Source organism: Ovis aries, chromosome 21 (genome assembly GCF_016772045.2).
Source record: "Ovis aries strain OAR_USU_Benz2616 breed Rambouillet chromosome 21, ARS-UI_Ramb_v3.0, whole genome shotgun sequence".
Taxonomy (NCBI): domain Eukaryota; kingdom Metazoa; phylum Chordata; class Mammalia; order Artiodactyla; family Bovidae; genus Ovis; species Ovis aries.
The window spans coordinates 15,639,275-15,655,834 of record NC_056074.1 but is presented as its reverse complement, the minus strand read 5'-3'; the positions used below and the strand labels follow the sequence as shown (position 1 = coordinate 15,655,834).

At 37.7% G+C, this 16,560-nt stretch overlaps 1 protein-coding gene across 1 annotated transcript in view; it reads right to left on the bottom strand.

Moving 5' to 3' along the window:
* INTS4 (integrator complex subunit 4) overlaps positions 1-16,560 on the bottom strand; it is a 115,310-nt gene that overhangs the window by 80,089 nt on the left and 18,661 nt on the right. The window contains exon 4 of the mRNA XM_004019432.5: positions 6,896-7,002. Within this exon, the coding sequence (XP_004019481.1) occupies positions 6,896-7,002 (107 nt within the window). The remainder of the gene's footprint in view (positions 1-6,895; positions 7,003-16,560) is intronic.

The following is a 16,560-nucleotide window of genomic DNA, read 5'->3' as shown; positions in this document are numbered from 1 at the left end:
ATGCTGCCATGTTTCTGCTGCCTGAAGAGCTTAATGTACTTTTGCCACAGAATTAAAGGAACAAAAAAGAAACAGAGAGACCAGAAGAGGTAAGACAGAAAAAGAGAAACAAAGAATTAAACTAGGCTCTAAGGAAGCCATATATACAAAAATGACAAGATATTTATTCCCTAGAAAAATCTTCACAAAGAAGAAAGTAGAAGACCTCCAATTTCAGTTATGCAGATTCTACAGAAGAAAAGACTTAGTAATTTCCTGGCCAAATTTAAATCTCATCATCTATCAAATGAGGATTAGCTGTACAATAGCTCAGCTGGTGAAGAATCTGTCTGCAATGCAGGAGAACCGCATTCGACTCCTGGGTCAGGAAGATTCCCTGGAGAAGGGATAGGCTACCCACTCCAGTACTCTTAGGCTTCCTTAGTGGCTCAGATGGTAAAGAATTCGCCTGCAATCTGGGAGACCTGGGTTCAACCCTTGGGTTAGGAAGATCCCTGGAGGAGGGCATGGCAACCCACTCCAGTATTCTTGCCTGGAGAATCCCACGGACAGAGGAGCCTGGTGGGCTACAGTCCGTAGGGTTGCAAAGAGTCGAACACGACTGAGCGACTAAGTATAACACAGCACACAGTACCTCAAAGGATTACTGACAGAATAATTACTGACAGAGATGAATTTTAAGATGCTAAGAACACCCAAAAGCATGACTTTCTTCCTACTATGAAACAAAAAATATGACAGATTTATATCTCATATTTTAAAAATATACAAAGGAACAATATGAACTTAAAAAAATAATGACAGAATAGATTATAATATTTTGAATAAATTAGGACATTGATAAGAACGGAGGGAAGGAAAGAGAGGGAAGGAAAACTTTCTTACAATAGCATGACAAGTAAAAAATATAGATGGAATAACAGCATTATAATATCACCATTTTGCAATAATCAGAGTTATAAATGACTCAGCAAGATTTATTAATAGTTGCTAAAATAGAGAATAACAGTTTGATGGGGAAGAGGACATTTACATTATCTCAGAGTATCTCCCCACAAATTACTCACTAATCACAGTAGGAAATAACAACTCTACAATGAAAAACCCGGCAGACACTACCTTAACCAAGTATCAAAGTTAACACCAATGATGAGTCAGACCTCATGTGTGCCTTATGATATGATGCACTGAGAAGGACACAGTATTATTTATGTATTATTCCCACCAAAACGTGTAATTTGAATCTAAACAGAGGAAATACCAGATAAATCCAGGTTGAAAGACATTCTAGGGATTTCCTGGTGGTCCAGCGGTTAAGAATCCGCCTTGCAGTGCAAGGGACACCAGTTTGATTCCTGGTCTGGGAAGATCTTACATGCTGTGCAGCAGCTAAGCCTGTGTGCCACAACTACTGAGTCTGCCCTCTAGAGCCTGAAAGCTGCAACTGGAGAAAGCCCACACACAGCAATGAAGACCCAGTGCAGCCAAAACTTAAAAAAAAAAAAAAAAGACATTCTATAAAGTAAACAGCCTATACTCTTCAAGTTAAGCCCATAGAAGATAAAGACAGCCTGAGGGACCTTTCCAGATTAAAGAAAACAGGGACATGAAAACTAAATGCAACGTGTGATTCTGGACCAGGAAAGAAAAATTTATATAAAACGTAATATAAAAGACAGGTAGAATTTGAACAGTCTAATACTACTACAGATTAGCATTATGTCAAAGTTAAATTTACTGGGAATTTCCTGGCAGTCCAGTATAGGACTCCATGTTTCCACTGCAGGGCACATGAGTTCAATCCCTGGTTGGGGAACTAAGCTCTCACAGACCATGCAGTCAAAAAAACAGACAAAATCCAGAGTTAAATTTCCTGATTTTGAAAACTGGGTTTATAAAAATGATTTCCTCCTTCTAAAGAAATAAAAATTTAAGTATTTAGTAGAAAAGAAGCATAATGTCTGCAATTTACTCTTAAATGGTTCGGTAAAATATAGAGAGAGACAGTGAAAGTGAAAGTTGCTCAGTCATGTCCAACTCTTTGCGACCCCATGGACTATTCAGTCCTTGGAATTCTCCAGGCCAGAACACTGGAGTGGGTAGCCTTTCCCTTCTCCAGGGGATCTTCCCAACTCAGGGATCAAACCCAGGTCTCCCTCATTGCAGATGGATTCTTTACCAACTGAGCTAACAGGGAAGCCCCCAACATAGGGAATGATAAAGCAAATGTGGAAGAATGTTAATGATTGATGAATCAAAAAGAAGGGTACATGGAAATCTCTTGTCCTATTTTCATAATTTTTTTTAGTAAGTTTGAAATTGTTGGGTTATTTGGACTTTGTCCCACACCCAACCAAATGCTTTCCCAGAATTCTCTAAGTGAAAGGCACTACCATCTAATCTGGCACATAAGCTGGAAACAGGAAATACCTTCAGCAATTCCTTCACTGTCCCTCCATGCTCAACCAATTATCAAGTCCTGCAATCTTCCTTCCTAAATATTTCTCAAATCTATCCATATCTTTCCATCACTTTAATTCAAACTTCTATAACCTTTCATGTAGGCTACAATAACATCCTTTACTATCTGAGCCACAAGGGAAGCCCAGTGCAATAACATCCTAACTGGCTTCTTGTCCAATAAGTTCTCTAGAACATATCTGGCTTTTCTTAAAATGTCTCTGTTTGGTTTTGGTACTAAGGTTATGTTATACTAGCCTCATAAAATCAGTGGAGAAATGCTGCTTCTCTTCTACTTCTTAGGAAAATCTGTGAAGAATTGGTATGTATTCTTATTTAAAATGTTTGATTCAAAGCCATCTGGGCCTGAACTTCTCTTTGTAGGTAAGTTTTTTATTTTTTTCATTACTAATTTTATTACTTGTTATAAGTATATTTGGATTGTCTACTCCTTGAGATAGTTTTCGCAGTTCTTATCTTTGTAGGAATTAGTAGGAATTTGTTCATTTTACGTAAATTATCTAATTTATTGGTATAAAATTGTTCACAGTATTTTTTTTATAATCCTTTTCATTTCTGTCAGGTCAGCAGAAATAGCCTCTTTTCATTTATGATCCTAGTACTTTGAGCCTTCTTTTTTTCCTTTCCAAAAATAAAGGTTTCTCACTTTTGTTGATCTTTACAAAGAACAAGCTTTTGCTTCTTTGATTTTTCTCTACTGTTTTTCTTCTCTTGATTTCATTAATTTCCACTCTAGTCTTTCTTATTTCCTCCCTTCTGCATGCTTTTATATTTAATGAGTTCTTCTTTATGCAGCATCTTAAGTAAAAGAATAAGGTACTGAAATGAGATCTTTCTTCTTTTTTACTATGGACACTAATTGCTATAAATTTCCCTCTAAGCATGCAGTAGCTGCAGCCCAGTTTTGGTACGCAGTGTCTTCATTCATTCACCTCAAAGTATTTTCTAATTTACCTGCTGATTTCCTCTCTGATTCATCGGTTAAATAGGAGCATGTTGTTTAGCTTCCACATATTTGTGGTTTTCCTAATTTTTTTCTGTTACTCATCTAATTTAATTCCACTGTAGCTGGCAAACATACTCTGCATTATTTCTATTAAAAGGGAGAATGTTATTTTAATGTGAGTCATATCTCAAAGATCATTGTATGACAAAAATCACAGACAAAATAGCATTAAGCAATAGAAATAGTAACTATAGCTATGAATCATAGACAGCCTTTATTTACTTGAATTTACAAAAGCTTGTGACAGATATGCCATTTCCAAATAGTTCAAATTTCTACCCAGTTAATGAGCCTCTACAAATGTGAAGAAATGCACAAAAAATCCACAGGAAAAACTAAAAAAGAACATGAAAAGGTCATTCCCAAGACAGAACCAGAGATCAAACTGCCAACATCCTTGGATCATCGAAAAAGCATGAGAGTTCCAGAAAAAACATCCGCTTTATTGACTACACCAAAGCTTCTGACTGTGTGGATCACAACAAACTGTGGAAAATTCTTCAAGAGATGGGAATACCAGACCACCTGATCAGTCTCCTGAGAAATCTGTATGCGGGTCAAGAAGCAACAGTTAGAACTGGACATGGAACAACAGACTGGTTCCAAATCGGGAAAGGAGTATGTCAAGGCTGTATATTGTCACCCTGCTTATTTAACTTCTATGTAGAGTATATCATGAGAAATGCCAGGCTGGATGAAGCACAAGCTGGAATCAAGACTGCCAGGAGAAATATCAATAACCTCAGATATGCAGATGACACCACCCTTATGCAGAAAGTGAAGAAGAACTAAAGAGCCTCTTGATGAAAGTGAAAGAAGAGAGTGAAAAAGTTGGCTTAAAGCTCAACATTCAGAAAACGAAGATCATGGCATCTGGTCCTATCACTTCATGACAAATAGATGGGGAAATAATGGAAACAGTGAGTCTTTATTTTGGGGGGCTCCAAAATCACTGCAGATGGTGATTGCAGCCATCAAATTAAAAGATGCTTATTCCTTGGAAGAAAAGCTATGACCAACCTAGACAGCATATTAAAAAGCAGAGATATTACTTTGCCAACAAAGGTCTCTCTAGTCAAAGCTATGGTTTTTCCAGTAGTCATGTAGGGATGTGAGAGTTGGACTATAAAGAAAGCTGAGTGCCGAAGAGTTGATGCTTTTGAACTGTGGTGTTGGAGAAGACTCTTGAGAGTCCCTTGGACTGCAAGGAGATCCAACCAGTCAATCCTAAAGGAAATCAGTTCTGAATATTCATTGAAAGGACTGATGTTGAAGCTGAAACTCCAATACTTTGGCCACCTGATAAGAACTGACTCATTTGAAAAGACCCTGATGCTGGGAAAGATTGAAGGCGAGAGGAGAAAGGGAAGACAGGGGAGGAGATGGTTGGATGGCATCACCAACTCAATGGACATGAGTTTGAGTAAACGCCAGGAGCTGGTGATGGACAGGGAGGCCTGGCATGCTTTAGGCCATGGGGTCAACTGAGCAAATGAACTGAAGTGAACTGAAGATAGGACATACAAATGAAGAAGAAATAGAAAAAATTTTTTAATGAAATACCATTTCCTTCTTACAAAATTAACAGGTTTACATCTTGCTTTTAAACATTAATATCCAAATGCTAGAATAATATGTGAAATTATGCACTCTCATATACTGTGGATAGGCTTAAACTAGAATACTGTAGAAAACAATTTGCCAAAAGTATCAAAAGCCTTAAAAAAACACAAAAATTTTAAATGCTTTCATCCAGTAATTCTACTGTGACAATGTATGTTTAGGAAATAACCCTAGATACAGGAAATACTTTAGACTAATCATATTCACCATGTGGTATTATTTACTATTTTTTAAAATGGCTACAATATAAATGTCCACTAATAAGAGAATGGTTAGGACAAACTATGGCTTGATTACTGGACAAAATATCATGCATCCATTAAAAATATTTATAAAACATTTACAGTATAAAGAAAATACTTGTTATGTTAGTCAAAAAGCAAAACTGAATATAGAATATGATTATAGCTATATGTGGAAAAAGAAAAGCAAACATTCTGTATACAGAAAAAAAATCAGAATGGATACATCAAGAGGCTAATAATAATGGTTGCCTTTATGTAGTGAATTATGAGAAGGAAATGGCAACCCACTCCAGTGTTCTTGCCTGGAGAATCCCAGGGACGGCGGGGCCTGGTGGGCTGCCGTCTGTGGAGTCGCACAGTGTCGGACACGACTGAAGCGACTTAGCAGCAGCAGCAGCAGCAGCAGCAGTGAATTATGAGTGTAGTTCTTTCTTTATACTTCTTTCCAAATTTCCATGAGTATAAATGTTTATAATAAAGGATTTCTTTAGAACAATTTAAGAAACTATTGCTTCAAGCAGAATAATCCACTGAGTAAAACACCTCTCTCATAAGCACAACCTCCCAGATACATATATTCTCTCACATGGAAGATGTACTTACTCTCTCAAACATGTAATCCCTAGTTTTCTCCCACTTAAGCTTTTAATACTGTACTTCTCAAAGTGTTGTGGGGTTTTTTTTGTTGTTGTTATTGTTTATTAAGATAAATGAAATACTCTTTCCTGGGGTTCAGAAATAGTTTTCTAATTCCATGACTGTAAGCCTTCCACAATTCAAATGTATTTGTCTCCTTATATTCTCAAAACAAATTTATCAAAAAGACTAAAAGTAAACCCAGTTCTACAAGGTTTAGGAGCTGGTGCTATGCACAAAAGAAAGCTAATTAAAAGTTCCAAATTAAAAAGAATTTGGCTTTGGAATCAGAGAAGAGTTTATGCCCTGGTTCTGCAACTTCCTAAGTATGAAAACTTGGACAAACTAAACTCCTTCAACCTCAATTCCCATCTTAGTAAAAGAAATATAACAGCACTTTCCTAAAGGACTATGAGGAACAAATGAAAGTATCATAATTCCAAACTGTTCGCAGGTGTTATGCCTGAGAAGAGGGTCTAGGCGGGAAAGATGGAGTGGCTGTCACTTATTTTATTTCTGCATTAGTTAATTTTGTTTTTAACAATGAGCATACACCATAGGAATAAAATTACTTTTCTTTCAAAAAAGTAAAAAATAGTACCATAATAAGCAGAGAGCATATGTTAGGCATGGAATGCATGGTAGTTCCTATAATTATTTTCATTTCTTTTGGCACAGTGAGGAAGTTCATTTTATAACAAGTTATTCAACTTCATTCCTAATCCAACATCAAGAAACAAACAAAACATGAAGCAGTTCTTAAAGCCATTTAAGAGTCTTTGGCAATTCTCAGTTATAGCCTTAGGATGAAGGTAAGCAGATCTGACAGCTCGTATCATTTCTCCAGATAATGCAAAACTGTTCAATAAAGAAGCAACCCTGTGTCTAACCATTATATTCTTACCTTGCAGGCTACATCAACTAATCGCATCTGGATAGCTTGATTCTCTGGGAGTTTAGTGCCAATTGCAAGCAAAGTGTCCAGCAGTTGAGCAAGGACTTGATGAGACTCTAGAAAGGAAGATGGAAAGTTAGGTTTTAGAATTTCAAAAGGAGATTGCTATAGAAACTAAATTTACTTGGGTATAAAAAACGCAGATTTTTGTCAACTGAGTTCTGCTGTTTGATTCTTGATTCTCCTCAACTAAAAGCTAAGTTCCTAAAAGGATCATGTCTAAAAATTTGAGTCCTCCTCAGGATGTGACATAGTGCTCCAAAAACGTTCAGTGCTTGACTAATTCAAAGGCTTTTCACTGCCTTCAAAATAAAGTCTAAATTCCTTAGCAGGACATATATACATACTAGTCCCTCCACGATGCCTAGTCCTCCCTACTTTATCTATTAGCCTCATCTCTTTCAGGTTTCCCTATCCTCCTTTTTCCCAATTACTTATGATCCCATGTCCCCCTATCTTTGCTCAGGCCCACTTCCCTACCTAGAATGCTTTCATCTACATCTGCTCCATTCTCAACTCCCCAGAGAGCACCTCCTAATCTTGAAATGTCACCTTCTGTATGGTGCTTTTCACTCTTCCCCTAGAAATATTGACCATTTCTTCGTTCATGCTTCCACTGAACCCTTTACATAAACTGTAATTTTATTATATTTATTTGCATATCAGACAAAACCACGAAACTGAAAGATCCTTAAGGGCAAGGACTATGTTTCATTCACCTTTGTATTCTCAGAATCTAGCATGCCTCATTACATGCTCAACGGATGCTTAATAAATGAGCAAACAGACAATTCCAAGTAAATCACTATCAATCACCTTAACCAGATTCTCTTCCTTGTTTCAAAATCTGGTTCTATGGTTCTATGCTAGTGGTATACAAGTGAATCTAGGAGGCATGCAGAAAATCATTTTTATGTTAATAACCTTGTACAGACATACCTTGTTTTATTGTGCTTCATTTTACTGCACTTTGTAGATACTATACTGTAGTTCTTATAAATTGAAGGTTTGCCTCAATCCTGCTTATTAAGCAAGTCTTCTACACCATTTTTCAACAGCACTGCTCACTCCACGTTTCTGTCACCTTTTGGTAATTCTTGCAGTATGTCAAACTTTTATTATCATATTTGTTATGGTGATTTGTGGTCAATGATTTTTGATGTTACTATTGCAAAAAGATTACTACTTGCTAAAGGCTCAGATTATGGTTAACATTTTTTATCAGTACCGTATTAAGGTAGTACATTCTCTTTAGACATAATGCTACTGCACACAATAAACTATAGTATAGTATAGACATTGCTTTTATTTGCACTGGGAAATCAACAACTCGGGTGACTCGCTTTACTGCAATATTTAATTTACTGTGATCATCTGGAAGAGAATCTGCAGTATCTCAAGAGGTATGCATGATTATATTTTAAAGAACAAAATAAAAAATATAGTTACTACATTGATGACATTAATTTCCTTTTACTATTACTAATATAGTCTCCTTAAATTAATTTTTTTTAACTAAAAAAATAACTGTCCACTTAAGAAAAACATTAAGAAATCCATAATACAGATGTGAAACAAATGTCAAAAATGAGAATGATATATAAAGAACTAAAGCTTAAAAAAAAGAGTTTATAAAACACTGGGAAAAACCACCTCTTAAAAACACTTCCAGTAAGACACACTAGATTGACCACCTCTGTTTATCACTAATTCTTTCTTAAAACCTCATTAACATATAAAAAAACTTTAAAAGTATAAACGTACAAGGACTAAGAAAACAGAATAGTAAGCAGATGAGAAAAGTCAACAAATTTTTCAGAGATGGCAAGCAAATGAAAAAGTCTATGGCAAACTGAGAAATCTAATCTAAATGCCTACTGAGGAGAGCGTCACAACAGAGCAAATAAATTCCAGCCATACGCCAAGCAAGATTCAGGAATCATAGATTTAAAAGAAAAGAAAGAAAAAACAACCATAAAACACTCCAAAATAGAGTGAGGCATGGATTTGTTTTAAGTTTCCATAAAAAGTAGCTGGACCTCCACCTCCTTCCCTATGCAATACAACTGGCTAATCAACCACTCAAGTAGAGTTTTTTTCCTCTAAAAATTAGGACAGAAAGGATCTAATCTGGCAGATGCTAGGTGAGGAAAGGAAGGAAATATAATAAAGATAATATATAATAAATATAAATATAACAAATCTGACCACATGGACCACAGCCTTGTCTAACTCAATGAAACTATGAGCCATGCCATGTAGGACTACCCGAGATGGACGGGTCATGGTGGAGAGTTCTGACAAAACGTGGCCCACTGGAGAAGGGACTTCACTGTTCTTGCCTCTAGAACCCCATAAACAGTATGAAAAGACAAAAAGATTAGACACTGAAAGATGAACTCCCCAGGTCGGTAGGTGCCCAATATGCTACCGGAGATTAGTGGAGAAATAACTCCAGAAAGAATGAAGAGACGGAGCCAAAGCAAAAACAACAACCAGTTGTGGATGTGACCGGTGATGGAAGTAAAGTCCAATGCTATAAACAGCAATACTGCATAGAAACCTGGAACGTCAGGTCCATAAATCAAGGCAAATTAGAAGTGGTCAAACAGGAGAGGCAAGAATGAACACAGGGATTTTAGGAGTCAGCGAACTAAAATGGACTGGAATGGGTGTATTTAACTCAGAAGACCATTTTATCTACTACTATGGACAAGAATCCCTTAGAAGAAATGGAGTAGCCATCATAGTCAACAAAACAGTCTAAAATGCAGTACTTGGATGCAATCTCAAAAACGGCAGAATGATCTCTGTTCATTTCCAAGGCAAATCATTCAATATCACAGTAATCCAAGTCTATGCCCCTACCAGTAATGCTGAAGAAGCTGAAGTTGAAGACTTCTATGGAGACCTAAAAGGCCTTCTTAAATTAACACCCAAAAAAGATGTCCTTTTCATTATAGGGGACTGGAATGCAAAAGTAGGAAGTCAAGAAACACCCAGAGTAACAGGCAAATTTGGCCTTGGATACACAAAGATGCAGGACAAAGGCTAACAGAGTTTTGCCAAGAGAACGCACTGGTCACAATAAACACCCTCCTCCAACAACACAAGAGAAGACTCTACACATGGACATGACCAGATGGTCAATATCAAAATCAGACTGATTATATTCTTTGCAGTCAAAGATGGAGAAGCTCTATACAGTCAGCAAAAACAAGACCAGGAGCTGACTGTGGCTCAGATCATGAGCTCCTTATTGCCAAATTCAGACTTAAATTGAAGAAAGTAAGGAAAGCCATGAGACCATTCAGGTGTGACCTAAATCTAATTCCTTACAATTATAAAGTGGAAGTGAAAAATAAATCCAAGGGATTAGATCTGATAGACACAGTGCCTGAAGAACTATGGACGGAGGTCTGTGACACTGTACAGGAGACAGGGATCAAGACCATCCCCCAAAAAAACAAATGCAAAATGGTTGTCTGAGGAGATCTTACAAATAACTATGAAAAGAAGAGAAGTGAAAGGCAAAGGGGAAAAGGAAAGATATACCCATTTGAATGCACAGTTCCAAAGAATAGCAAGGAGAGATAAGAAAGCCTTTTTCAGTGATCAGTGCAAAGAAACAGAGGAAAACAATAGAATGGGAAAGACTAGAGATGTCTTCAAGAAAATTAGAGATACCAAGGGAACATTTCATGCAAAGATGGGCACAATAAAGGACAGAAATGGTATGGACCTAAGAGAAGCAGAAGATATTAAGAAGAGGTGGCAAGAACACACAGAAGAACTGTACAAAAAAGATCTTCACAACCCAGATAATCACGATGGTGTGATCACTCACCTAGAGCAGACATCCTGGAATGTGAAGTCAAATGGGCCTTAGGAAGCATCCCTACGAACAAAGCTAGTAGAGGTAATGGCATTCCAGTTGAGCTATTTCAAATCCTGAAAGATGATGCTGTGAAAGTGCTGCACTCAATATGCCAGCATATTAGGAAAACTCAACAGTGGCCACAGGACTGGAAAAGGTCAGTTTTCATTCCAATCCCTAAGAAACGCAATGGCAAAGAATGCTCAAACTCTCACACAACTGCACTCATCTCATACACTATCAAAGTAATACTCAAAATTCTCCAAGCCAGGCTTCAACAGTACATGAACCATGAACTTCGGATGTTCAAGCTGGATTTAGGAAAGGCAAAGGAACCAGAGATCAAATTGCCAACATTTGCTGGATCGTTGAAAAAGCAAGAGAGTTCCACAAAAACATCTACTTCTGCTTTACTGACTATGCCAAAGCCTTTGACCTGTGTGGATCACAATGAACTGTGGAAAATTCTGAAGAGATGGGAATACCAGACCACCTGATCTGCCTCCTGAGAAATCTATATGCAGGTCAAGAAGCAACAGTGAGAACTGGACGTGGAACAACAGACTGGTTCCAAATCTGGAAAGGGGTATGTCAAGGCTGTATATTGTCACCCTGCTTATTTAACTTCTATGCAGAGTACATCATGAGAAACGCTGGGCTGGATGAAGCACAAGCTGGAATCAAGATTGCCAGGAGAAATATCAATAATGTCATCTCAGATATGCAGATGATACCACCCTATGGCAGAAAGTGAAGAAGAACTAAAGAGCCTCTTGATGAAAGTGAAAGAGGAGAGTGAAAAAGCTGGTTTAAAAGTCAACATTCAGAGAACTAAGACCATGGCATCTGGTCCCATTACTTCATGCCAAATAGATGGGGAAATAATGGAAACAGTGAGAGTCTTTATTTTTTGAGGCTCCAAAATCACTGCAGGTGGTGACTGCAGCCATGAAATTAAAAGACACTTGTCCTTGGAAGAAAAGTTATGACCAACTTAGACAGCATACTGAAAAGCAGAGACATTACTCTGCCAACAAAGGTCTGTCTAGTCAAAGCTATGGTTTTTCCGGTAGTCATGTATGGACGTGAGAGTTTATAAAAAAAAAAGCTGAGTGTGGAAGAATTAATGCTTTTTAATTGTGGTATGGCAAAGACTCTTGAGAGTCCCCTGTACTGCAAGGAGATCCAACCCGTCCGTCCTAAAGGAAATCAGTCCTGTATTGTCATTGGAAGGACTGATGCTGAAACTACAATACTTTGGCCACCTGACGTGAAGAACTGACTCATTTGAAAAGACCCTGATGCTGGGAGGGATTGGTGGCAGGAGGAGAAGAGGACAACAGAGGATGAAATGGTTGGATGGCATCACTGACTTAATGGACATGAGTTTGAGTGAGCTCTGGGAGTTGGTGATGGACAGGTAGGCCTGACATCCTGTAGTCCATGGGATCGCAAAGTGTTGCACATGACTGAGGGACTGAACTGAACTGATAATAAAAAGATTAAGAGATAATCAACATACTAAAAATGAGGATCCCTCCCTAGCACTCTTCGGCTGCTTTGGCTAAAAAATACATGGCAGTCAGGCATCTGTCTTCCCAGCAGGAAAGTCAAAAGTTGACAGGCCCACAAAAAATAGCAGAAGTCACTACTATTTAAGTCCTCCAAAGACACAGAGGATGATGTTAGAATGGAACCTACCAGCTGAAAAGCCCCATTCATTCACAAAGAACTCTCAATCAGCTTTTTAGTGCTTCATCCTAAACTTCAATGCAAAGCCAAGGATCATTAAGAAAAGTCTCTATAAACACAACACTGTACGGGACTTCCCTGGTGGTCCTCTATGTTTCCAAAGCAGGGGGCCTGGTTCAACCACTCATCAGGGAACTAAATCCCACATGCTGCAACTAAAAGATGTCATACGCCTCAACAAAGACTGAAGATTCTACGGGCAGCGACCAAGATCCAGCCCAGTCAAATAAGTAACATGAAAAAACAAAACAAGCACAACACTGTAAATCAACTATATTTCAATAAGAATATAACAATTTTTTTAAGTTGAATAGATTAAAAAAGGAAAGGCAAGTCTCCAATATGAAAGAGGTCACAAAGAGAAAAGCAGGTAATAAGAGCAAATAGAAGAGAGGTGAAGAAATCAACACCACCATACTGCTCTAAAATTTATTTCTTAAAAAAGATGATTTTGCATGACAACCATAAAAAGACGGCTAGACCTTTCTGAACTTAAGTCTTGCCTCTAATAAATCACAAATCTAATCTAAATCTTAAATCCCAGGCTCTCCGCTGAGTTCCAGGCCTACATTGTAAGTCAGGTTAGATGGACATCGCCGCAAGGATAAATGAATCCTCCACATTTCTTCTCTAGACCACCCAGTTCATCAAAGCAAACTCCACACAACCACTAAATCATCCTTATAAAACTAGACTTGATCACTTCATGCCTTGGTCAAGGAGAACTAGGTACCCACTGCCTACAAAATAACACTTAAAATCCTCAGCACTCAAGACTACCACGCTTTGGCTTCAGAATATTTTACCAATGTTTTTCTTCCAAAAGCCCCTTACTTCCTTCCTATCGAGCTCTCAAACAACTTAGTTCTTCAAACATCTCTTATACTTTGCCAGTCTTCTATCTTCTATTACCATATTCCTTCTTGGTACCACTCTTCCCCAAATTTGGAGGATTTGGACTTTCCAAAGCTATCTTTTCACTAAGCCTTTCTAGAGCTCACCAGTCAGCACTGATCCCATTCTCTCCTCTGCTCCCACACTATGTTAATTATACCTCCTCTAAAACAAGCTTGATGTTATCATTAGTGGTGTAGCATGTACTAGAGAAGTAATGCTTGCCAAAGGGTTATCAAATCCATGCATTTGATGAACTTAAAGACTTCTGGTCCAAGGTGCAGACCACAGTCTTGGATTTTATAATATTAAGACTGATAATCGGGAAACTCTTAATTTAAAGCCACAAATACAAAGTGACTTCTGCAGTCACTTTAATTCCCTGGAGTTCATCTTCCTCAGCCTTGAAATAAAGGGCTTGAACTAGATGAAACTTATGGTCCCTTCCAATTCTATCTTCTATGAATCTAGGTGGGCCAGGAACAGGAAACCAAGAAGAGTCCTAGACCAGATCTCTTACAGACAACTAAATAAGAAACATTAGAATACTTTTAAAAAGTTCAACAGCTATTTCCATGAATACTGCATAATTTGGCTAGAATGAGTTCTGATTTAAAATTAAGTCTCTCTTGTAATGTTTCTGTATCAGAGGTAAAGTGTTTTTAGTTAAACTATAGTCCATAAGAAAGAGCAACACACTAAGTTCTCAATTCTGCTACGACTTTTAGCTAGACCAACTCACTTCAACTCATTTCATCTCTCTGGAACTTAACAGTCTTGTCATCTGCTGAATGAAGCAATTAGACAAGATGATCTCTATAAGGCCATTTATATCTCAAACAGTCTAAGACTCTATGAAATCTCCAATCAATAAGTAAGAAATTCTTCCAAGTATAGCTCAAATAAGATCTTTCCAGGGAAAAAAAGGATATTGAGGTGATGTAATTGCTTTGGTGCTTTCAAAAGAAATATTTTTTTGCCACTATCTATAAGAGCAAAGAAATATTTAATATATTATCAACACCCTAATTTTTATGAAGGTAATGTACAAAATCAAGATTGCTGGGAGAAATATCAATAACCTCAGTTATGCAGATAACACCACCCTTATGGCAGAAAGTGAAGAGGAACTAAAAAGCCTCTTGATGAAAGTGAAAGAGGAGAGTGAAAAAGTTGGCTTAAAGCTAAACATTCAGAAAACTAAGATCAGGGCATCTGGTACCATCACTTCATGGGAAATAGATGGAGAAACAGTGGAAACAGTGTCAGACTTTATTTTTGGGGGGCTCCAAAATCACCGCAGATGGTGACTGCAGCCATGAAATTAAGACGCTTACTCCTTGGAAGGAAAGTTATGACCAACCTAGACAGCATATTGAAAAGCAGAAACATTACTTTGCCAACAAAGGTCCATCTAGTCAAGGCTATGGTTTTTCCAGTGGTCATGTATGGATGTGAGAGTTGGACTGTGAAGAAAGCTGAGTCCCAAAGAATTGATGCTTTTGAACTGTGGTGTTGGAGAAGACTCTTGAGAGTCCCTTGGACTGCAAGGAGATCCAACCAGTCCATTCTAAAGGAGATCAGTCCTGGGTGTTCACTGGAAGGACTGATGTTAAAGCTGAAATTCCAATACTTTGGCCACCTCATGCGAAGAGTTGACTCATTGGAAAAGACCCTGATGCTGGGAGGGATTGGGGGCAGGAGGAGAAGGGGATGACAGAGGAGGAGATGGCTGGATGGCATCACCGACTCAATGGACATGAGTTTGCGTGAACTCCGGGAGTTGGTGATGGACAGGGAGGTCTGGCATACTGTGATTCACGGGGTCGCAAAGAGCCGGATACGACTGAGAGACTGAACTGAACTGATTAGTATAAAGATGGGAAAATTATAATGTTAAGTAAATTTACTAAAAGATAATACACTCACTGTAAGTATAACCATATACAACTTAAGTAAGCAAAAGGTAATATGTAAAACAAATAGTTGTATGGTAGCAGTAGAAATATTTTTAAATATTTCCCTTAATATCATTACATTGGCCTTTCAATAAATGTCAAAAAAAGTCTTTAAGGTATTTTGATTGTTTTCTATGAATTATAAGTCTTGGGTCAAAATTCAATACAACTAAAATTTAAATATAAAGTTGTTTCTACAAAAAATATTTTCAATTTCAACCAATGGGCCACTTATATTTGTATCATTAGTTGTACAATAAGTGAATTTAGATTATCTCTTAAGTTCCCTGGCCCTTTATTATTCTCATAACCTCTTAAGTTTATAGAATAAACTGTTGTCCAATATTTAAATAATCATATTTGTTTAAATATGGATACCCTAAACTGAAATAAAACTATTTTTTGAAACTATGACCAGTTCAAACAAAACTAAAGTATTTTCAGTAACAGCAGCAAAAGATTTTTAATTTCAGAATAAGTATCAAAGCAATGAGAACTAACTCTATTAGAAAATCTTGTACATAAATAAAACAAGACAAACATAATAAAAAAAATTCTTATGGTGAAACAGTTTTCCTTTTCACCTAAACACTGAGACGTTTAGTATACATCAACAAGGAACAAATAGAAAAGGCAACAACATATGAGACTTGGGAACTAAAGACTGCTTTAGTTTCTGCTTTTATAGGAACTAAATGGTGGAGGACTCCATGACCAGGAGGGTGTGTGAGGGTGTGGGTGTGGGTGTGTCTACTTAGTTGCTCAGTCATGTCTGACTCTTTGCAACCCCATGAACTGTAGTCCACCAGACTCTTCCATGCATGGGATTCTCCAGGCAAAAGTACTGAAGTGGGCAGCCATTCCCTTCTCCAGGGGATCTTCCCGACCCAGAGATCAAATCTGTGCCTCCTGCATCTCTGCTGGTAAAGGCAGGTCCTTTACCACTGAGGCACCAGGAAGTCCCTGCTGGGCTGGTAGGCACAGTCAATAAAACATCAATTCTGTTACAGACTTGTAACATTGAGCAAGTCAGTTAACTTCTCTGAGCTTCAGCAACCCCACCTATAAAATAAGGACAATATTGTCTATCTTACGTCATATGTAAACTACCTTAGGTATAATGGCTCTTCAGC